The 23,623-nt window shown below is 55.5% G+C and overlaps 1 protein-coding gene across 6 annotated transcripts in view; it reads left to right on the top strand.

Moving 5' to 3' along the window:
- The window catches only part of TTC7A (tetratricopeptide repeat domain 7A), a 135,750-nt gene that overhangs the window by 26,469 nt on the left and 85,658 nt on the right, over window positions 1–23,623 (top strand). Inside the window, exons 1-4 of one of the 6 annotated variants that reach the window (XM_051839079.2) lie at window positions 2,688–3,280; window positions 12,574–12,737; window positions 17,236–17,450; window positions 19,024–19,121. In XM_051839079.2, the coding sequence (XP_051695039.2) occupies window positions 3,100–3,280; window positions 12,574–12,737; window positions 17,236–17,450; window positions 19,024–19,121 (658 nt within the window). In that variant the 5' untranslated portion in view covers window positions 2,688–3,099. Of the gene's footprint in view, window positions 1–1,730; window positions 1,830–2,687; window positions 3,281–12,573; window positions 12,738–17,235; window positions 17,451–19,023; window positions 19,122–23,623 lie in introns of those variants that run through there. The other 5 variants (XM_070069173.1, XM_051839046.2, XM_017340791.3 and 2 more) reach the window with 5 other exon arrangements.

The following is a 23,623-nucleotide window of genomic DNA, read 5'->3' as shown; positions in this document are numbered from 1 at the left end:
AATTATGGAGATTCCTGGGTTTTACTGGCCACTTCAGGCAGTGTGGCCTGACTTTGTGCAGATTCCATGCTTATCTGACTTTCATCTGGACAGCGAGTGAACAACAGGGTTGATAAAGAAGGAAACCAACCCTCCTCTTTGTTTTCCTCCAGGCTTTTGCCAATCCTACCTGCAGGTTGCAGAACGTTCTGGCTCTAACTGCAGAGGGAATCATTGCTGGCTTCTTTAGGTCACCAACACAGGAGTGGTTGGGGAGGGGAGTGGACATAGGGGGAGTAGGGGGAGCGTGTCCTCAGCTGCCAAACCTTTCTGCTGGGGACCCAAACGTGAAAAGGTTTTTGTGAGTTTAAATTAGCAACTCAACACCATGTCTTTCTGGGCCTACTTAAACCCTTCTCTTCGTGAAATGCATCAACTGCAGAGGTTTCCACAAGGCCTTTCTCATGCTCCAGGAAGCAGCCCAGTCTGCTGACATGGGCTTAGGGTCTCCTTTATGCTATGCATTCTTTGCTGTTCACTAAAAATACACCTTTCTCAGCAGCAGAGCTGCCTCCAGGGACTTCCTGGCTCCCTCTTCCATGCTGTGGCAAGCCAGGAGCTCGGCCCGCTGGTCACCACATTGTGTCGGCAGTGTTTTTGGAGAGCAGTCACGTGGTAGCAGGCTTTGCTCACTAAGCTCTCATCAGAGAGATTTCAGATAATTCAAAAACGACAGCCACACTCTATTTGCCTTTTACTTCAGCAAACATCACGGATACAGTCACAGCCGCCCTTGTTCGTGCCCTATAGTCTTACTCTCTTGATCATGTTGGTCTCTGGAGGGCTGGGGTCTTGTCCCTGCAGTCAAAGAGCTGTGCAGGCGACAGGCCTATTTTCCACAGTGTTGAGGAAGAGCTTGGCTTACACTTGAAGCAAAGACTGGGTTCCTTCCCACATTCCCCATTCCACCCCCAGGCCCCGCTTCTGCCCTCCTCCCGCATGTTGGTGACCCACAGCAGCAAGAAGCGAGTCTCTACAGCTAGTTCCAGTATTCTGCAAAAGCTTAGAGAGGGGCGGCTTCCTCATTCCCGCCTGCCACCTGCCTTTATCAACCCTGCTGTCCACTCCCTGCCTAGGAATGCCAGGCCTGGGGCAAATCACCTCTCCCCAAGGGAGATCCGGTTCTGGTGACCATCAAGGGCAGCCAGAGGGTAACAAAAGCCAGCTTGAGGATCTGACAGGGTAGACGAGGGGGAGTTTAGGGGCTGGCAGGGTAAATTATCTCCCAATTCCAACTACCAGAGCTGTCCCACATTTCCTTGCTTTGCCTCCTGCCCGCCAGCGCTCAGTGAGCACCCACAGTTAGGAAAGCCGGCCCCTGGGCCAGTGCTGTGGCATACTGGGCTAAGCCGCCACCTGCCATGCGGGCATCCCATACGGGCAATGGTTGAAGTCCTGGCTGCTCCACTTCCAATCCAGATCCCTGCCGATGGCCTGGGAAAGCAGCAGAAGAGGGCCCAAGTGCTTGGGCCCCTGCACCCACCTGGGAGATGACGAAGCAGCTACTTGCCTCCTGACTTCCTTGCAGCCATTTGGGGGATGAATCCGCGAATGGAAGATCTCTTTCTCTAATTCTGACTTTCAAATAAATTAATTAATTAAAGAGGGGGACCTATCCCCGCACCCCCTGAACGGAACAAGCTGCATTAGAACCTGGAGGGGAGGGGACGGTTAGACGGGGGGGGGGGGGGGGGGTAGGGGAGGAGGCTGTCTTTCACGGATAACCCTAGGTGGCCCCAGAGCCAAGGGCCCCGTGGGACCAAGTACCAGGCGCCTGGAACTGTGTGACAGTAAGTTTCCTGACACGGATGGCCTCCAGGCTCATTGCCTAGGCAGCGTGTGGGGCGGTGGGAAGACCTCCGCAGGGTCTGTAGACACTTCCTAACTCCTGGGGACTCCACACCGAAGAGCTTGCACATACAGCATTCACTTAAATACAGGGGCATGTGTGTCCGTGTGTTTGGTCTGAGGTCGCAATCGGGGGTAGGGCCCCAGTCAACGCCCCCTCCTCTCATCATTCGACCTTGAGGGCACCACCCGGAGCGGCTCCAGGCAGCTCTGATCACGGCCCTGGCCACCACGGTGAGGAATGAGCACACCCCAAACCGGAGAAAGCACCTTTAAGAACTCCAGGGCACCAGGGATTCCGCAGAGGCGGGCCAGGCGGTTACCGTACCGGGCGAGCTGGAAAGGCGGGCTCGGCTGTTAAACCGGAAAATGAGACCCTCTCAAAGCCGGGCCGTCCGGAGCGTGGGAGGACGCGGCACCGGCCGGCTTCCTCCTCGGCACCCCGCTCGGGCGCGCCAGGCCCGAGCGAGCGCCGCGTCGGCTGCCCCCAGGGAGGCTCGCTCCCGGGCTGGGCGCCCACGGCCGGCCTCTCGCCGGATTTGTGACGTGCGGCGGGCAGCAGCGGTGACGGGGCCACCACACAAAGCCAGCGCGGCGGGGCGGGGGTCTCCCAGGCCGAGAACCCCGATGGGATGGGCAGGGCGAGGGGAACGAGGCGCCCCCGGGCGCCCGGTCTCGGCGCAGCATTAGAGTGAGCTCCGAGTCGGCGGCGGCGGCAGGGGGCGCGCGCCGGGGCGGTCGCGAGCGCCTGGCGCGCGCCTGGCTGCTGTGGCCGCGCTGGCCGCCCGCGCGCCCGGCTCGCCGGAGCCGAGCCACGCCCCTGAGGGGGTGGAGCAGCGGCCAGGGGCGGGTCCGCAGCTGGCGGCGCCCTGGCCTGGGGCGGGGGCTGTGGCAGCAGCTGCAGCAGCGGCGGCGGCAGCAGCGCCAGGAGGTGCTGCAGCAGAGGCGGAGGCTGCTCCTGGAAGCGTCTGCGCCGCGCAGCCGGAGCCACAGCCCGGAGGCGTCGGGAGGTGCGCTGGGTGCTGCTGCCGCTGCTGCTGCCGCTGTTGCCGCCGCCGGCCCGCCGCCGCCCGGGCCCCCGCTGCCACCGGGGCCCCGGCTGCCGCCTGCGCCCCCGTCGACCCCGCCCGCGTGTGCGCCCCAGCCGGGACGCCGCCCCCGGCCGGGTCTCCACTTCTCTGGGGCGCCTCCTATGACAGCGCCCGCTCGAAGATGGCTGCGAAGGGCGCGTACAGCTCCCACCTGAAGGTGGAGGGCGAGCTCGAGCGCTGCCGCGCCGAGGGCCACTGGGACCGCATGCTCGAACTGGTCCGGCAGCTGCAGGCGCAGGGCGTGCCCGGCAGCGGAGGCCGGCGATCCAGCCCCAGCTCCAGGCTCGTCTCTCTAGACACCGGTGAGTGAGCGAAGGGGTTGGTTTGAGCTGCGAGCGCGCGAACCGCGCCGCCTCCTCCAGGAAGCGTGCCTCCAGCGTCCCCGGCGGCGACGGCCGTCTGCCCTCCTGCAGTGCTCGTCTTGGGAGCGGCCGGGGCCGTCGGGAAGGTCCTTCGGCCTCGGGAGAATCCCGTGCAGGTGGAGTGTTTGAGGGGAAGAGCGATGAGGGCTGATGCCCTCTAGGATCCTGGGGTAACCAACGCCTTCTCCCTCCAAAGTGTGGTCTCTGCGCGTTATCAAACGAGCTCATGCATGGACCCTTGCCTCCCCCACGAACCCCGGGCCCGGGACGGGGCCCCAGAACTCCTAGTGCTAAGGCTACGCCTGTCTCTCCTTGCCCCCACCCCCAACCGCTGCCCACAGTAAAGTTGAAAACGGAACTTGGTCCGCAGCAGGCGAGGGCGGGGTTTGCCCAGCGCCAGGGTGGGGTTGGTGGAGAAGCGGGAGAGGCCGGCAGCCCTCGGTTGGCTCTTCCGTGGCAGATCCAGGTCCCATCCAGCGCTGGCAGTCGGTGGCTTCAGCGGCAGGGCTGGTTTGGCCGGGCCGGGCTCTTGAGCACCCTGCCCAGTCCCAGACCTCAGATCCTGTTCCTGGTGCCTTCTGCCGAGCCGGGAGAGCCCTCCTGCGCCTCTGAGTACCCAGCGCCCCTCGGGAGCCCGCGGGGAGGGAAGTGGGCGCACACACGGAGGGGAAGGGTACTGAGGGCCGCCGGCCGCAGCAGGCCCTGTGGGGAGAGGAGGCACGCAATAGCCACCCCTGTGTACTACTGGGTGCTTTAATCCACAGCAGCCCCTGAGGCCGGGAGTCTGGTTTGTCCCACTTCACAGACAAGGAAACAGGCACAGAGGAGTTGAACTCGATCGCTGGCCCGTGCCTTGTGGCGCTAGAGTTAGAACCCAGACGTCTGAGCGCTTTAGTTCCTCTGCACTGCTATCTGTCAAAGCTGCTGAGCGCAGACTGCCTGCTCTCAGAGAGCTCCCGCCGTGAGCTGGGAGGAGCGGGGCGCCCAGGAAGGGGAGAGGGTTTCCAGGAAGTGGCCGAGCTGGTTCTGGCCCCTGGGAAGTGACGCTGGGGAAGGGCCCGGCGTGTTTGCCCTAGGAGGAGGACAGGAAGGACACTGAGGAGCTGAGTGCGGATGGACAGGCTCACTGAGGCTGGGGTCTGAGCGGGCAGTGGGCAGTGCCGAAGGTGTTTGGGAAAACAGGGTGGGCCCCCTGTTCCAGGCCAGATTCCCGCCGTCTTTGTCCTCTGGGGTAGGCTGGTGAGACTGGGAGTGAGAACTGACCTATGCAGAAGACATCGGAGCGGGCTGGCTCCACGGAGGAACGTGCTGGGCCCAAGACAGGAGCTGTGGCCTCCTTGCTTCCCTATGGCCTTTGCTGTTTTTGTTTTTGTTTTTGTTTTTCTGAGCTGTTCTTTGGAGCTTTCAGGGAGGCTTAGCAGTTAGTTAATTGGTTTCTCTGGAAGAAAAAATTTAGGGGCCCAAGAAGTGAAGAAATTGGAAATGATGCATTCAAGGATGTTCAACCGATTTTCTGTAAACAGCTGCAGGACTTCTCAGGGCCTTTCCTGGGCTCACCAGCGCGTGATGTGCAAGCCCAGGGCAGAGTGCGGGCCCTACGCTTCCTGAACTCACCTCCACCATATTCTGTGGCACCCATAGAAGAGGAAACAGCAGTGTAGACAGCCATCGGTCGTGAGTGGCATGGTCTAGTGACAAAGTACCGTCTCTATTTTTGAATTATTACAAACAACCCTGTGGGAAAGTCAGGAGTTACTACCCCATTTTAGACATAAGGGCGGCAGTGTTCAGAGATAGTTCATGTGTGGTCAACCCCAGACTCAAGCCTCAGTCCCTGCCGCCGTGTCTGCTAGTGGCCAAGCAGAGGGCCTGGAGTCTGGGCTGGATTCGCTGTGGGGAGGAGTTTGAGGGGCAGGGGGGGGTCTCTCCTGCCAACTTCTGGGTTTGGTTCTGTGAGTGACTCTTTTCTCCCACTGTTAAATCCAGAGATGCTATCCTAAAACACGTGTGCACACACATACTGGTACATGCGTGCATCTGCAGACACACGTGTGCACACACACATACGAGGAAGGAAAACAGGTGGCTCCCACGTGCTGAGCTTTTTTGGTTGATTGCTCCTTTGGTTCTTTTCTCTCTGGGGCCCCTTGATTGCTCAACGGGTTCAGAGCTGGTTTGTTTTGGGGGAGCTGGAGCTGACACCCCCACAGCTGGGGAGTGAGTCCCACGTGGCCTGTGAGACTCTTGTGGTCAGCAGCCTAAAGCCTCAGCAGTTAGGTATGTGGGAGGGGGCTGAACCCCATTTTCTTGAGACTAGTGGCCCTGCTATGTCTCAGGTCTCTGCAGAAACAGAAAGTAGCTATTCCACTCCAGGGGCCAGGGGGACGGAGCTGTGGGGGTCCTCTCTCTGGTGTAAAGGAAAGATGAGGGAGGCTGAAGCAGGAAACCCCTCCCCGCCCCCCAGCCTTTTCCTGTGTGAGGAGGCGGCTCCCTGCCACCCACCAGGGGAAGGTAGCACTTCTGGTTGTACATTTTTTTCTAACTCAAATCCAGTTAGATCTGGGCAGAATGGAGCAGGGGACTCCCGAGTACGGCTGGCTGTGGGGCTTGTTCATTTAGAAACAGCCCTTGGGGCTGGCACTGTGGTATAGTAGAAAAAGCTGCCACCTGTGGTGCTGGCATCCCATATGGACACCAGTTCAAGACCCGCTGCTCCACTTCCAATCCAGCTCTCTGCTATGGCCTGGTAGAAGATGGCCCAAGAACTTGGGCCCCTGCACCTGCATGGGAGACCCAGAAGAAGCTTCTGGCTCCTGGCTTTGGATCAGTTCAGCTCTGGCCATTGTGGCCATTTGAGGAGGGAACCACTGGCTGGAAGACCTCCCTCTGCCTCTGCCTCTCTGTAACTCTGCCTTTCAAATAAATAATAAATAAATCTTAAAAAAAAAAAAAAAAAGAGTCCATCCAAGCAGGTAAGAGAAACAAGAAAACTTTTTGTTAAAAAAAATTATTTAATTTGAAAGGCAGAGTGATAGAGAGAGATGGAGAGACACAGAAAGAGAGAAAGAGGTCTTCCACCCACTGGTTCACTCCCCAGATGCCTGCAATGGCTGGGGTCAGGCCGAAGCCAGGAGCCTGGAACTGCATCCCGGCACTCCATCCTGGTCTCCCATGTGGATGGCCAGTTACTTGGGCCACCTTCCCCTGTGGGAGCTGGATCAGAAGTTGTCCAGCAAGTACTTGAACCAGTACTCCGATACGAGTTGCAGGTGATATGAGATGCAGGCTAGCAGTGGCTTAACCCACTGTGCATAACACCAGCCCCAGAAAGCAAGCTTTACTATGAAAAATTTCTAAAACATAAAAAAAGAGAGAGAAGAATGAATGCCGTTTATGCACAACCAGCTTTGCTCCTTGGGAGCCACATCCCAGCACCTCTCTCCTGTATGATTTAGTCAATAGGGCTGTTTTAAAAACCATGACTGCACTTTACAAAGCTCCAGCAGTGAAATTTTAGTTAGTTTCTTAGAAACAGGATCCAACACAGCCACACGTTGCGTTGCGTTTGGATTTTAGGTTGGGTCTCCCAGCCTCCCACCCTCTGTGCTGTCTTTTGAACATTTCAAACTACAGCAAAGATCAAAGACTAGCAGTGAGCACCTGTATTCCTTAACCTCTTACTACACTTGCTTTAACACATGCCCGTCCCTCCTCCTGTACATTTTCAGTTATTTTAAACGTTATTTATTTATTTTCATTTTATTTGAAAGGCAGAAAGAGAGAGCAAGTACTTCTATCCACTGGCTCGCTTCCCAGATACCCACAACGGCCAGGGCTGTCCAGGCTGAAGCTGAAACCGAGTACCTGGAGCTTGGTCCAGGTCTCCCACGTGGGTGCAGGAGCCATCACCTGCTGCCTGGCAAGGTGTATACCAGCAGGAAGCTGGGTTAGAAGCAGGGGAACCAGGACTCAGACAGGGCACTCTGTCATGGGATGTGGGTGTCCCATGTGTCACCCCAGCCACCCTTCCTGTCCAGGCGGTGAGGTGTACAGCTGCGGTGGCCATGTTGGAGCAGGTGGGGAAGGGTGTGGCTGGCTGGCCTCCTGGTCCCTGTCTGCCAATGGGCAGGTTGTAGAGAGGGGAGCGCTGGGCAGGGGCCTGTGGTTACTGAAGTGGTTCCTGGCAGGGGGCACCCTGAGGGAGGCCAAGAGGCCCGGGAACTGAGAGGACCTTCACTACAAGAAGGTGGTGGGAGACTGGGTAGCCACTCAGAGGGGTCACCTTTGGGCCTCCATGGAAGGCAGGGACTAGAGGGGGGGCGCAGACTCAGCACCCAGGCTCCCAGTCAGTTGGGAAGGTCCCCCTACTGCCCTGGGCAGAGAGAAGTGAGCACTTGACCCAAACTGGTGGAGGGAACTGGCTTCTGACTACAGAATGTTGAAAAGCAACTTGTTTCGCTTTTTGAAAGAAAGATAAGTCTTTATGCACTTGGATTTTTTTTCTTCTAAGATTTATTTTATTTATTTGAAAGTCACAGTGACAGAGAAAGAGAGACAGAGAGAGAAACATCTTCCATGTCCTGGCTCACTCCCCACATGGCTGCAATGGCTGAGGCTGGGCCAGGCCAAAGTCAGAAGCCTGGAACTCCCATCTGGGTCTCCCACGGGGTGGCAAGAGCTAAGGTACTTGGGCCATCTTCCACTGCTTTTCCAGGCACTTTAACAGAGAGCTGGGCCAGAGGCAGAGTAGCCGGGACTCCATTATAGGGTGTCAGCGTTGTAGGTGGCGGCTTAACCTGCTGGGCCACAAAGCTGGCCCTGGATTCTTTTTTTTTTTTTTAATTAATTTATTTATTTGAAATATTTATAAAGAGAGAGAGGAGAGGCACAGAGAGAGAGAGAGGTCTTCCATCCACTGGTTCACTCCCCACTTGGCCACAATGTTCGGAGCTGGGCTGATCCGAAGCCAGGAGCCAGGAGGTTCTTCTGGGTCTCCCACATGGGTACAGGAGTCTAAGCACTTGGGCCATCTTCCATTGCCTTCCCAGGCCATAGCAGAGAGCTGGATCGGAAGTGGAGCATATTCCCATATGGGAATGCCGGCACTGCAGGCTGTGGCTTTATACACTAAGCCACAGTACTGGCCTGGCCCTGGATTCTTATTGAACAACTGAAAATAAGGAACTCTTCACTTCAAAATAGCCTTCAGTTCCACAGACTGGCAAGTTGTGAATACTGGGATGGGAAGAAGAGGGGGAAGGAAGAGAGAGAGGTGGGGCAGGGAGCTTGGGGGTTGAGCAAAGGAAGCAGGGTTCTGCCACTGTGCACTAAGCAGAAAACAGGTGGAGTGGGACTTGCAGGAGGGCGAGAGGCGAGAGGTGTTGGAAAACAATCTCACAGTATACAGCACTGAGAAAAATGCTTTGAAGACTTAGTTATTTGTATTTGAGAGACACAGAGAGAGATCACATTTGCTGGTTCAAGGGTTGAGGCTTGGCTTTGCCAGGCTGAAGCTGGGAGCTAGGATTCAGTCTCCCACGTGGGGTGGGGGCAGAGAGGCAGCTACTTGATTCGTCACTGCTGCCTCCCAGGGTCTGCATTTAGCAGGAGGCTGGGATTGAGGGCAGAGGGGGCAGAGCCAAGACTGAAACCCAAGCCTGGGATTTGGGATGCAGGCATTCCAACCCCAATGTGAACTACTAGGCCAAATGCCCACCCTGAGCACAATTCTTATCCCAGCCCTTGGATGGACCAATAGCTTTCAGCCCACTTTACCGCTTCTAACTTGCTCCTTGTCTTTGGGCTTCCAGAAGCTGTGCTCTGAGGGCGGTACAGAGGATACTTTTTGATGGTGTATTGTTGTTGTTATTGGCTGACCCTAGCTACACTGCATATCTTTATTATTATCTAGAAAGAGGGGATAAGAGTGACCCTTTGGGGCTGTGCAAGATTAAATGGCTCTGTAGGATACAGCGCTGGGCACTTAGTAAGCCTTCAGCAAACGCTGCCTTCATAGTCAAACTCACTCAGCATCGGTTTTGTTTTGTTTCAATTTCCGATCTGCTGTGCTCTGATATTTTCATAAAATACAGTAAAAACAGTGTATTAGAACATTTTTCATGTGATTCAACAGATTCAGAATTGCTCTGTGGGGGCAGGTGTTTGGGGCAATGATTAGCCACAGCTGGAGATGACCACGTCCCACTCTCAGAGTGCCTGGGTTCAAGTCCCAGCTCGGCTGGGATCCAGCTTCCTGATAACGGGCACCTTGGGAGGCGGCAGGTTCTGGCTCAGGTATGTGGACCCCCGCCAGCCACTTGGGAGAGCTGATGGAGTTCCCTGCTTCTGGCTTTGGCAGGGCGCAGCCCTGGCTGTTGCTGACATTGGGGGAGTGAACCCAGCAGATGGAAGATCTCTTTCTGTCTCTCTACCTTTCAAATAAATGAAAACAATTTTTTTTTAATTAAAAAAGTTACTCTGTCACTTTTCTGTACTAAGTTTCTCCGTGCATGTATGTCCTGGGGATTGGCTCGCAAGTGTTGAGGCTGGCACCAGCCCACAGCCACACTGGACGGCGCGGGTTCAGACATCCCATGATCTTGAGACAGGAGCATGCTCTGGGAAGGAAGCGGGTGTCCCTGGGCTTGAAGGGTGCCCAACCAAGGAGCTGCTGGAGCTCTGGGCTGGACAGGTGGGCAGTGTGGCACGGCGCAGAGGGACGGGGCGGGGCGGGGCGGGGCGGGGCGGGGCCCCAGCATGGGGGCGGGACTGGGGCGGGGCCAACTTCCGGAGGCGCGTGCTGCTGTCCTTAGGAGCAGCCCCCAACCCGGATGCGGGTTTTCCAGATCTGAGCCGGCCCCGGGAAGCACCCCCCCTCACCCCCACCCCCGCAGCAGAGGGCCAATGAGGAAGCTCGCCTTTCATTCCTGCCTTGACGAACACTGTACTTTTGACTGGAGATGGGGGCGGCCCTCTGGTGCTCCGCCTTCAAAGGGCCTGTCACAAAACGGGGGAGCAGAAACAATGGCACCCTGCAGCTCTGTGGAGCACCTGCTGTTTGTCGCCTTATCTCACCCTTCATCCGGTGACAGCCCTCGTGATGTCCCTTTGAGAGGGAGGGTGCTGCGTTTTATTTCACTGGCCGGCTGTCTGCCTTTTTGCTGGTGTCAGTGGTGCTACCTGCGCTGTCCAGGACAAAGGTCATTGTCCACATGCTGGGACATCTGTAGGAGAGGACCTGCTGTGTGAACAGGGATGTAAAAAACAACGTTGTGGGCGCCTTAGACTGTGCTGGCAATGGGTGACGGTTTGAACCTGGTACTTCACTGTTTGGCCATTGCCTCAAAATACTCGTTTTAAAACGTATGAGGGGGGTAGCAAAGGATCTGGTAATGGACATCCCCAGAGTGGAAGCCTCCTGTGACCGTGTTCCTGGGATTCGGGGCTCACTGTCCAGGGCGAGTCTGCCTTGGGGAGGGAGGTTTTTCATGTAAAGGCAGACCATCTTGCATGAGTGGCTTTGAGCCCGAGCAGATGGTGGTGGTCCCGGGAGCGGGGAATGAGCGGCAGCCCCTGGCAGGTCTGAGAGTGCTGTCCTGGAAGCACAAAGAACAGCGTGAGCAGAGAAGGCCAAGCAGACAGACGCTCCTAGAGACTGCTTGGATTAGCACTTTAATTCCCAGGCCGTTGGCTTCCTCGGGGGCTAGCAGCGAGGATGGGATTCATTCAGATTCATTTAACAGGTGTTTATGGGGCACTTAGATGGAATGGCAGGCCTGGTTCTCACCCTGACTGCCAGAGAGGGGCAGTGGGCACAGCCACTGAGGCCCATCAAGAAACTGTTACCGGAGAAATTGGAGGGTTCTTGTCTTCGCGCAAGAAAGAATTCAGGTGTGAGACAGATTAGTGGAAAGTAAAAGTTGCAAGGTTTATTAGGGAAGGGACATCCGTAAGGACAGAGCCTAAGAGAGCGCCCAGTCACCCGGACTGAGGGTGGGGGAGGAGCGCGGTTACATGGTTGAGAGATTACACCTGGCCAGACCAGGTGGGCGGCTCAGCAGAGAGGCAGAGGGCTGAGCGTGCAGTCTGCTGTGGGGGGGGGGGGGGGGGGTTAAGGAGAAGGGTCTTGCTTCCCCACCTCTGCTCCTCTTGGAACAAAGGGCTTTTTGGATGTAAATAGAAAAACTTCTATCTGAGTTTTCCCCTGAAGGTAGCAGACCGGAGGAAGCCTAGCTGGCGCCATCCTGGGTTCAGAGGAAGGGTGAGCAGGACCCCCTGGAGAATGGGGATCCGGAGCAGGGTGTTTGAAATGCAGATACTGGGCTGCATCTGGGAGATTGTGGAAGGTTTGTCAGGCAGGTTATCAGGTAGAAGGGGGCAGGGCAGGATGCGAATACCGGGCTGCCCCTGAAACATTGTCAGGACGACTTTGAGATGCAGATGCATATGCTGGACATAGATGTCTTCTCTTTAGGCCTTTGTGTCACACACACACACACACAAGCTCATAACTGACTTCCTACCTAACAAAACCACACTTGAACTCAGACCCAGCATGCCAGACTCCTGGCTCCTGCATCCCAGTTGCCTCTGCTGTGGTGGTAGCAAGGCTGGGGCTTTCAGTACGGGAGGGGAAGGCAACAGATTCACCCAGGGGAGTAAAACCACCTGCCAGCTGGTGTGACGTGAGCGAACTCCAGAAAGTTCCAGCACTGTAACGTGTTCGGGGATGTGCCTGGCTACACAAGTGCATCTGCTTCCCACCCAGCTCTGCTTTGCCTGTTGAGTTATTCCTGGGTCGTGTCCGTTAAAATTCCTTAAAAGCAGCAAACCAGTTATGGTTACAAGGAAAGTAGGAGCACCAGAGAGTGCTTCTTTCAGCCGCCTTATGTATTTTTCCTCTTCAGTTGCCTGGGGAGAATTCCTTTTTGGTTTAAGAACTTTGGCTTACTGGGCACGTCACTCATTTTAAATCCTGAAATCCTGGGAATTTGTCCCCAAGTCCTGGGAACCCTGTCCCTCTAACCGCTAAACTGCAGCAGAAAATCAACCCAGAGGGGCAGATTGCACTGTGTGCTTTTTTTTTTTTTTTAAAAGGGTGCTGAAGTTGGTACCAAATGTGCTGTTCTCTCAGCCCTGCCCGGCCTGTGCTGCATGGGTGCAGGGCCGTGTCCAGTCGCCACCTCCGCCTTGTCCAGGGGAGAGCTGCTCTCATGTCTTGCCTTGTTTTTCAGAGGACTTTGGGAAACTGCTGCTCGCTGAGGCCCTCCTGGAGCAGTGTTTGAAGGAAAACCACGCCAAAATAAAAGACTGCAGCCCTTTGTTGGAGAAGAATGAACAGAGAATGAGTGAAGCCAAGAATTATCTGAGCAGTATCCTGACCCACGGGAGGCTGCCGGTGAGTTGTCCGCCCCTGGCTGGGGCCTGCTTGCCATCTGCTGTCCAGCTCTCCCTGGGTCACTTGGTCACCTGAGCAGCAATTCTCTCCTAGGGTTGGCCCTGCGCCATTCAGTATGGAAGCCACTAGCCAAGTGCAGTGTGCTATGAATTTAAAACATGGCCTGGATCTTGAAGTCACAATATAAAAATGAAATATATATATATTTTAGATTTATTTATTTATTTTGAAAGTCAGAGTTATAGAGAGGGAGAGACAGAGAGAAAGATATCTATCTGCTGGTTCACTCCCCAAATGGCCACAATGGCCAGAGCCAGCTGAAGCCAGGAGCTAGGAACAAAATCCACTTCTCCTACATGGGCTCAGGGACCTAAGGACATGGGCCATCCCCCACTGCCTTCCCAGGCGCATTAGCAGGGAGCTGGATCAAAAGTAGAGCAACTGGGAATTGAACCAGCACCCGTATGGTACGTGAGCGCCACAGGACCTGCTATGCCACTGAACTGGCCCCCATTATTAGCCTTTTATGTTAATTTTGGATATATTGGGTTAATTTTATGTTAATTTTGGATATGTTGGGTTAAAGGAAATGTTATTAAAGTTAATTTCAATAAAATTTTAGTAGAAAAATTTTAGAGAGATTGATCTCTCATCCACTGGTTCACTCCCCGAATGGCAGCTGGAGCTGGGAGCCAGGAATCCAACATGGGACCCAAGTTCATGAGCCATCACCTGCTATCTCCCAGGGTACACACTTACAGCAAGCTGGACTCAGGAGTGGAACCAGGACTCGATCCCAGGCCCTCCAATATGTAGTGTGGGCCTTCCAAGCAGTATCCTAACCAACCACCCATCCCAGTGGAAACTTTAAAATCACACATACAAGCCCTGTCTATGACATAAGGATAGCAAGTGGTTGACTTAACACGTGCCCAACTCTTTGGGCTTCCTGTGGACATGCCAGGGAAATCAGACCTCAGTGATCCTGTGATGTAGTTGGAATCAGGCAAACATGTAGAGATGGCTAGTGAGGCAGGAACACAAGAGCAGGCCCCGTCAGTATCAGTCCGTGTGCGTGTGTTGAGCACGTACTGTATGCCAAGGGTTGTGGGGAGGCAGACAAGGGATTACAGTTGCAACTTTCTCTCGAGCTTCGCTGTTCAAGACTCTTCCACCTACCTGCAGTGCGGACATCACTGGGGAACTAGGGCTCCTCTTACAGAGGAGCTCATTGAAGTCAGTCAGTTCAACAGGAGTAAGAGAGGATGGTGGGGAACTGGGTGGTGAACAGACACTGAGGCCTGAGTGGGCTGGCTCACGCGGCTCGGAGGGTGGGGCTTGTTTGTAAGCAAGGAGAACAGAAGGTGGAGAGGGGACTCAAGTTTACGCTTGCTGCTAAAAAGCAGTTGAAGGAGCTGCTTGACCCTGGGCGTGACCTTTGACCTTGCCAGCCCTCCGGGTTCCTCATCTGCCCATGAAAAAGGTTGGACCTAATTGGTGGGTTCCAAGCTTTTCTCACCAAGACTTTCTTTTCGGTAGACTCCATTATTTAAATATTTAAAATTGGTTTTAAAAATAAATGTGATTTGGGTTTATTCTAAAGACAACTGATTAATAAACAAGCAATTTGAGTGATAAATAAAGGTCTTTGCCTTCCATATACTGTTCTGTGTTTGCTCCCATCCAGAGTGGAGCCCTTGTCCGTGTGCACCCCATGTGCCTTTCTTTGTGTGTTTACAAACACAGAGCTTTTTTTTTTTTTTTTTAAGATTTATTTATTTATTTATTTGAGAGGCAGAGTTACAGCCAGAGAGGGAGACACAGAGAGAAAGGCTTTCCATCTTCTGGTTCACTCCCCAAATGGCTTTAACGGCCAGAGCTGGGTCGATCCGAAGCCAGGAGCTTCTTCCGGGTCTCCCACGCGGGTGCAGGGGCCCAGGCACTTGGGCCGTCTTCCACTGCTTTCCCAGGCCATAAGCAGGGAGCTGGATCAGACGTGAAACAGCCAGGACTTAAACCAGTGCCCGTGTGGAATCCTGGCACTACAGGCAGAGGATTAACCAACCCCAAGAGCTTTCTTTTCAGAATCATAGGACACATATCTGCTGCTTTTGACTGAGAGCTTTCACATGGAGCTTTCTCCATGCCAGAAACCTCATTCTTTGTATCAGCTGAACGGTATCCACATGCATTGTTATACCAACTGTTTTTTCTACCAACTGTTTTGTCTACCATTTATTAAATGCAAATTTTACCATGTTGTATTAAACAAAGACATACATAGGCACAATAACTTGGAGAAATTCTCTTCATCCAGACCCAGAGCCAAACACTTGATATTGATCAGAATAATAAAATATCAGGAAAATATAATAAAATATACAAATATCAGGAAGTAAAAATATTAAAACTAGTCTGTAAGACTCTCTATCTCAGGTCGTAAGGGTCAGGTGTTGCTGGGGTGATTTCTCTTGGCAGCAGGTGCAATCTCAGACAGAGTCCCAGCGTGCTGCACAGCTCTGGTGGGGGTGGGAGAGGTGGGAGAGCCTGGGACTGAGACACATCCTCTGGGTGCTCTGCCATCCTGTCCAGCTTGTTTATTTGGAAGGCCATGAGAACAAGACACTTGTCCTAACTCTTATTCTTTGAGTTCCAGCCATTGCACCATCCCATCAAGGCCTGCCAGTCACCTTCTGCAGTGGTATTGACTGTTAGTCCCATTCTCAGACTCCAGGGCTGGGAGGCATGGGAGGTGGCATCTAGCCAAGGACCACACCAGCAGGTGCAGGACGTGGCCCCAGGCCTGTGTTTCTCTGCATCCCATGCGCTCATGCTCACTGCCCCGTCTTGGGGCTACTTCCCCAGGTAGTGGAATGGGAGTAAAATAATGACCGAGAACCTTGGGCTGATGTCAAGGAAGGTGATAGCATGCCTGCTTTTCCAGGTCTCAGCTCACAGTGAAGGGTTTCGTCATCTGTCCTTCCCTCCTGGGGAGTCTACCTGGGCGTCTCCATGAGGTCACTCTTCCCTTTGTATTGGCAGGGACAATGAGGCAGAGAAAAGGCAGGGGACATGCTGATCCCACAACAGAGGGGGCTGTTCCCCTGACCAAGTGGCTTCCTGTCTGGCACCTTTCCACTGGGCCAGGCCTGGGGTTCTCTGGCTGTTGGAGTGACAGACCAAGAATATTTTAAAGGCAGATGCACAATTCCCACCATTGTAGAAAGCTTTCTTTTTCTTAAGATTTATTTTATTTATTTGAAAGGCAGAGTTACAGAGAGACGGATAGATAGAGATCGATCTTCCATCCACTGGTTCACTCCCCAAATGGCCACAATGGCCAGGGCTAGGCCAGGCTGGAGCCAGGAGCCAGGAACTCCATCCAGGCCTCCCATGCGGGTGGCAGGGGCCCAAGCACTAGGTCATCTTCCGCTGCTTTCCCAGGTGCATTAGCAGGGAATTGGATTGGAAGCAGAGCAGTGGGACTTGAGTAGCTGCTCCAGTGTGGGATGCCAGCACTGCAAGCTGCAGCTTCGCCTGCTGCACCACAGTGCTGGCCGCAGAGTTTAGATGACTCTTCACATTGTCAAGTGAGGACATTAAAAAAAGAAAAGAAAAAAACCCCAGCAATACCATACCGTCTTCTCTTATCACCCCATAAAAGACACCAGAGGCAAGACGAGTACAGCTTCAGGACTACGAGCAGCTTTTCAATAATAAATTCAGTGCTGTGAAGCACTTCTTGCATTGTCCTTCAACTTGGCCAAAGCTCTGTTGCAAACTGACCTTGGTCCACCAGCAGCCATCCCTAGCCGCACCCTGCCGTCGAGCCCCATGAGCTGCCCTTTCCCTCACGTACAGTGGAAGGGAATGATAATACTATTACTCATGTCCTGTGTTTACCTCTCGTCTTCGTAAAGGGAAGTGCAAAGCTGTCTTCTGGACTTTGCTCTGTGAACACGCATTGCCACGCTGTGACGGAGGCGAGGTGAACCCAGGCACTGCTGGCCTCCTTGCCTCTGCCCTTTCCTCCACTTCTGCTGAGGACAGTGACCCGGCAGGCTCTCTCCTGTCTGTCCCACACTGCTGTGACCATGGCTGCAACACTCCACCAGGGTCCTGGCCCAGTCCCTGACTCCCTACTTGTGTTTGGAGTAGGTGCCGGAAGTCCCAAGTGCCCAGCCTGGCCCGGAGCCTTTTGGGGGCTTCAGGAGAGAGAAGACAGGGCCCAGGCTGCAGACTGCCTGGAGTTTAACTGGGTGCACAGGACACACAGGCATGAAAAATTAGGGGCTGGGAGAAACAGGTGCAGAGAGGGCAGCTGTTGGCCTGTGCCTGGGCATCGGAGGCTGCCTGGAGGAAGGGGCGGGTTCTGAGCAGGGTCTGTGGCTCATGGCTCAGGGTGAGGCTGGGGGTTTACTCAAGCCAGGGTTCCTGGTTGGGGGCGGGGTGGAAGCCTTGGGGCAGGAGCCTGCTGATGTGGTCCTCGTCCTTGTAGCCGCAGTACATGTGCGAGGCCATGCTAATCCTGGGCAAGCTGCATTACGTGGAGGGCTCGTACCGAGACGCCATCAGCATGTATGCCCGCGCCGGCATCGACGGCATGTCCATGGAGCACAAGCCCCTGTATCAGATGCGGCTGCTGTCGGAGGCTTTCGTCATCAAAGGTAGGTGTGGGTGCCCGCCGGGGCTTCTGGCCACCACCCTTGGCGTGTTCCGCTTGGGCCCCAGGTGCCTGAGAGGCGGCGGCTGGGAGAGCATCAGATGCTGTGTCGAGGGTGGGCCTGCAGGGCCGCGTGTCCAGGCGCTGGAACCCCGCGAGTGCCCATGCCCACAACAGCCTGGTGCCCAGGTAGGGTTGTCAGAGGACTCAGGTTCTCGCCCTGGCTCTGTTGACAGCAGGATTCCAGCTGTGTGCCCTTGGGCAAATGACCTCTTCACCCTTCTTGGCCTCAGATTCGTCTCTGCAGTAATACGGGGTTATAATTCCTGTCCTCCCAGGGTTCCCGTGACTCAGAGGTGTCACTTGTGTAAGCAGGCTGAGAAAGACTTACCTGTGTGCCCTCTCCTCACCAGGCTGGCTCTGGTGGCTGACACCGGCTGCACAGCAGGTGCCTGGTCTGCAGAGGAGTCTCACTCTTCAGGGGTTTGTTCGGTGGCTGCTGTGAGCAGCACAGGGAGTGTGTGCTGGGATCCAGTGGTGACTAGGTCATAACCAGTTCCTGCACTGGGACTGGGGCTCGAGGTCAGTGATGTAGGAATTTTATGGGAGGGCTGTGGATGGCCCAATGGAGGAAGCACGGGGATCTTCAGAAAGTTCATGGAAAATGGGGGTCATTTTCAAGAGTGCATGGATTTGAAAATTTTTTTGTGAAAACTTCCAATTGCATTTCCCGTGAACTTTTGGAAGTACTCCCGTGGTCTCACTGAAGTGGGCTCTGCATGGGTTCAATGTTAGTAAAAGCACAGCCCCAGACTTCTTGCCTTCTGTGGACCCATAAGTCCTGCGGTGGGTCTGAGAGGTGGCCCCTGGTGGCAGTGAGGTCTCGGGAGCCCCTTGGCCTAGACTGGTGCCGGGAATCATCTCTAATCCAGCACAAACCAACCCCCAGAGAAAACTCTGGAAAGGCCCCCTGTGGCCCTTGGGGGATTTGGTGCCTGGCATTGTAGAGCATGTGTCTCTTTTCCTGTTCTGGGTGGGGACATTCTCTCCATGTTATACCTTGAGAAGCTGAGGCCCAGAGAGGTGTGTGGCTTGCCCGAGTTACCCAGATGCACGTGGAGCCAGGACTAGAACCTCTGCTCTCTGATGTTGGCCTTGGAATATGAGGCAACTCCCCTCCTGTGCCTCCACATTCCTCTGTCTCCTCTGGGTCCCAGTAGGTATGACAGTGACCTTGAGGAGGGCACTTCCTCCTTGACTCTGGCCAGGGGCAGGGGGTTTCCTGAGGGTTGTTTGTGCACTTCTGGGTCCTTGGGGTCCCTTTACTTACCAAGTCCAGTGAAACCTGCCACGTTAGCATGCTGGGCAGGCCCAGCACCAGCTGCGGGAGGGCAGGTGCCCAGGTGGGAGGGTACGGTCTGTGGGGGTCTTTCCCTTTGCTCTCTCATTCCCCTCTCTGCACCTCTGGCACAAGCCCATCTCTGGGGTGGGGGGGTGGGGGTGTCTTCCTTTGGTGTTTGGGCCTCTTGGGTCTCTTGGAAGCCATTTCTGCCATGGGCGCCCTGAACCGAGCACCCTTCCTTGGGTGCCCTTTACGGCCTCTTCCCTGGTGACCTGGCTCAGTCCGTGTTGCTCCCTGTCTCCTGCTCTCTACTCTTTCCAGCATGCCTCCAGCTTCTTGGGGGAACACAGTCCTGGTGGTCAGAGGTCCTGCCGGGGAGGTAAGGAGCCGGTGCTGCCGGCCTAGGCTGCTTGGTCGCCAGCTATGCTAGTGCCCTGTCCCTCGGTCACTGCACGTGGCCTTCCCTTGCCTGCCTCCTCTCCGCCTGTCCTCCCTGTCCTGCTGTGGTGACTTCACCTGCTGCTTGGCATGCTTGACCCATGCACAGGGCAGCCAGGGTGTGCATGATGTGGGTCTTCCTGGGTGTGAGTGGGTGTCCCCATGCAGAGAGTAAAGGGCAGGCCTGGAGGGGATGAGGACGGCTGGTCGTTGTCCTGACTCCATTTGTGAGCATGAGTGTGGTGGCAGCAGAGGGATCACACCCTTCCTCTCACTGCATGACCTTGCATCCCCATGATCCTCTGCATTACAAACAGGGGGCTACAGCTGGTGGAACACAGAGTTTGAGTCTCAAGAATGCCTGGCTGGAGGGAGGAAGACAGGGCCCCACATGTCGCCAAGCTGGGGCCCTGAGTGTAGATGTCTCAGCATGGGGCTGCTGTTCTCGTTTGGAGCGCAGGAACAAGCCCTGGGTCTCTCCACCCACTGCCCCGACAGACACAAAGCACACTTGGCTCCCCCTCTTTCCCCTTAGGAGCAGAGGGACCCACTTGGCACTGTGAACCCTGCCACATCGCTTGCAAGGACTCCACCTTCCTCTGAATGGGGAGTGATGTGCACCTGTGTGTTAGGGCCAAAGGTGCATCCTGATCCTCAGGGAGGTCTTTAGATGCCAGCCAAGAGCTTGAGCAAGGGGAATGTTGTGGCCTTGGGTTTCCACTACCCGGAATGCAGAAACAGAGCCAGTTAGAATAGCATACTGGGGCGTAGTGGGTTAAGCCACCACCTGTAGTGCCTGAATCCCATATGGGCTCCAGTTTGAGTCCTGGCCATGCCACTTCTGGTCCAGCTCCACGCTGATGGACTGGGAAAGCAGTGGAAGATGGTCCAAGGCCTGGGAGACCTGGATGATGCTCCTGGCTCTTGGCTTTGGCCTGGCCCAGCACTGGCCATTGTGGCCATTTGGGAAGTGAACCAGCAGATGGAAGATCTCTCTCTGTAACTCTGCCTTTCAAATATGGAGATAAATATTTAAAAAAAAAAAAGAACTGCAGACTCTCAGGCCTCTCTCCACCCTGATAGCATTCTTGGGTGATGGGCGTGCACATTGGAGCAATACTGTGATGGGAGATGAATGCATGTTTGTTGATTGATGGGAGGTGGTTGTTGTGCCCATTTTGCAAATGAAGAAACTGAGGCTTGCCCCAAACTCATGCACCCATAAGAAGCATGGGTGGCATGCACCCATAAGAAGATGGATGTCTTTTGCCTGAAGCAGAGGAGCCCACCTCTGCTGTGATGGGAAGGAGAGGACAAGTACTCTGAGATAGGTTCATGCTGGCAAGGGCTTTCTTCCCTCCCGGCCAGCTTCGCGCTGGGGTGAGTAGGAGCTCCGGCCCCGGTGAAGCCCTGAATCACACTCCCCAGAACCTGCTTCCCCAGGGGCAGTGCTGTTGCTGGCTGTGGTGTTCAGAAAATGTGCTGCGGCTGGTGTTGTGCAGTGAGCTAAGCCTTCACCTGCGATGCCAGCATCCCCTAAGACTGCCACTGATTCAAGTCCCGGCTGCTCCACTTCTGATCCCTCTCCCTGCTAATGCACCTGGGAAAGCAGCGGAAGATGGCCCAAGGTCTTGGGCCCTTGCACCCATGTAGGAGACCCAGGTGGAGCTCTGGGCTCCTGGCTTCAGCCTGGACCAGCCCCAGCTGTTGCAGCCATTTGGGTAGTAAACTAGCAGATGGAGGATCTCTTTCTCTGTTTACCTTTCAAATAAATATCTTTTTTAAACTGTGCTTATGCATGTATTTAAATTTTTTAACTGTTTATTTTACTTGAAAGGTGGAGAGGAAGAGAGAAACAGATCTTCTATGCACTGGTCTACTCCCAACATGTCCATAGCAGCTAGGGTTGGGCCAGGCAGACGCCAGGAACCCGGAACTCTAGCCAGGTCTCCCACACAGGTGGCAGGGACATGGCTACTTGAGCCGTCACCTGCGGCCTCCCACGTTGTGCGTTAGCAGGAAACTGGAATTGTGAGTGGATCTGGGCGTCATCACTGCTGTGCCAAACGCCCACTCTGTGGTTGTGTATTTTAACCTAACCTTGGTCATCTTGATCCAGAATGGAAGCTGCCCCTCTCCTACCCTGTTCCTCAGGCCGTGCTATGTCCTGACCCATTGTGACCTCTGCCAGGAACCTCCTCTGGCTGTTCACCACCAGCGTTCTCTCCTGCCTCCCTGCTCACTTGCGCTGTAACCCGGCACATGCATGCCCCTGCCCCCCACAGTAAGAGGTCAAGGTCTTCCTCCCACCGAGAGTCTGGCCTCTCCTGGTTGAGTCACCCCAGAACCCTGGCCCAGCTCTCGCAGGACAAAGTCACACTCGCCAGCAGTGGATTCAGCAAGCACCTGCTGTGGATGCAAGGTGAACAGTACAGGGTCCCTGCCCTGGGGCAGGGGCGGGCAGGCAGGCAGGTGAGCGGAGCCTGCTCCTGGCGTGATGTGGCTCTGGCAGGGGTGGGGTGGGGGAGCACCTCCTTGGGAGGAGGAGCTAAGCATGGGGTGACTGTGGCAGAGCCACCTAAACTGCCTGGCGCCCCACTTTCCTGTCCAGGCCCTGTTTGCACAGGTTGTAGCCTCGGTGAAGTCTGGCATTTGGAAAAGGCAGGAAGGGGAACCCTGCAGCAGGGGTCACTGTGTGGCTTGTCGCTGGAGCAGGGTGGCAGACTTCCTGGCTGTGGTGTCTTCACTTGTGGCTGCCCCAGTTCTGTCCCTAGGGGGCTCTGCCTTGTCTGGCCTTGACTCTTGACCTTTGGCCCACCTTCCCCTCTCTCCGAGGGGAGCGTTTGTGAAGAGCCCATTCTGGGCAGCTGCCCCACTGATGGGAGCGGACCCCCCCGAGATGACCCAGGAGCGGGGCAGCTGAGGCCTCGTTTGCCGGCGGTGGGGTCTGTCTGGCTCCACGGCTCCTGAGAACTGCCTGCGAACAAGCTTTCGGGTCCTGGGCTCCACGCATGAGAAACCACAGCCCACACTCGTGTGGGCCTGGAGGGCTCTGTCCTGGCTGCAGCTCTCAGGGCTCTTCTGGGCTCTGCAGCCCTTGGGTTAATGGGTGCCCTGTAGGCTGGACTGGGGGGCACAGGCCCATTGTCCCGGGGGAGCCCCAGCAGGGGCTCCTGGTGAGGTCTTGGGAGTGCCTGTTTTCAGGCCTTTCCCCAGCCCCAGCCTTCTCTCCTGATGGGGTCCAGTCTCCCTGCCTCTTCCGGCACTGCCCTCAGGGAATTCCAGCTCCCGTGATGACGTCACTCCGCTGCATCTTGGGTTGTTGTGTACGGCAGGGTTCCTTGGCCAAACCTTGTCGTGTCCGAAGGACTGCAGAGCGAAGCTTGTGCGGCTTAGTTTCTAGAGGCCTTGCCCTGGGCTGCATGAAGCGCCATCATAGGCTAATACCCTAGAATGTTCTACCACATGCCTGCGAACGCCAGCCGCTTCGGTGCAGTCTCACCTCCAGATGAAAGTGGTGCTGCCCATGTCCTCTTTGTGACTCCCGTTTCCTAGCTGGACGACAGCGACATCCTCACTGCCCACCCTGATCTTGGCCCGGCCAGTCATGTGTCGCAGGAATCGTCCGCTCTGAACCGTGCCTCTGGAGATCTGCTTCGCCAGACCTGGTGTCGTCACGACACGGATGCAACTCCAGCCAGCTGGAAAAGTTAGCACCGGAAAGCGGAGAGGACTGGATATTTGTAGGCCCACGTAGCTTGTAGAACAGCATCAGGCATAGCTGGATCCTGGGGTTCAAAGAGTATACGAGGCCTCTCTTTCTTTTTTTTTTTTTTGACAGGCAGAGTGGACAGTGAGAGAGAGAGACAGAGAGAAAGGTCTTCCTTTGTCGTTGGTTCACCCTCCAATGGCTGCCGCGGCCGGTGCACCACACTGATCCGATGGCAGGAGCCAGGTACTTCTCCTGGTCTCCCATGGGGTGCAGGGCCCAAGTACTTGGGCCATCCTCCACTCCACTCCCTGGCCACAGCAGAGAGCTGGCCTGGAAGAGGGGCAACCGGGACAGAATCCAGCACCCTGACCGGGACTAGGACCCGGTGTGCCGGCGCCGCAAGGTGGAGATTAGCCTAGTGAGCCGCGGCGCCGGCCACGAGGCCTCTCTTTCTCAGCCACTCCAGGTTACATGGTCCTTACAGTGTAGCACTCATAGCCTCAGAGGAGGAAGTACCAGGAGAGGTTCTCATTGACCTGGCTTGATCTCATGCCCACCCCTGATATGGATACTAGGATGCTGGGTCAGTGCCAGAGGTGGGATTGCCCCGACCTGAGCCCGGGGGACTGGAAGAGAAGCGATCAGGGTGCTGAGAAATGTAGAGGGCAGGGTCACATCTGTAGTGGCAGGGTCAGGACCGGAGCTCCGCTGTCTCTGACTCCAGCTGTCGG

The sequence above is a fragment of the Oryctolagus cuniculus genome, chromosome 2 (genome assembly GCF_964237555.1).
Source record: "Oryctolagus cuniculus chromosome 2, mOryCun1.1, whole genome shotgun sequence".
NCBI lineage: Eukaryota > Metazoa > Chordata > Mammalia > Lagomorpha > Leporidae > Oryctolagus > Oryctolagus cuniculus.
This window is presented reverse-complemented; position numbering and strand designations above follow the sequence as displayed.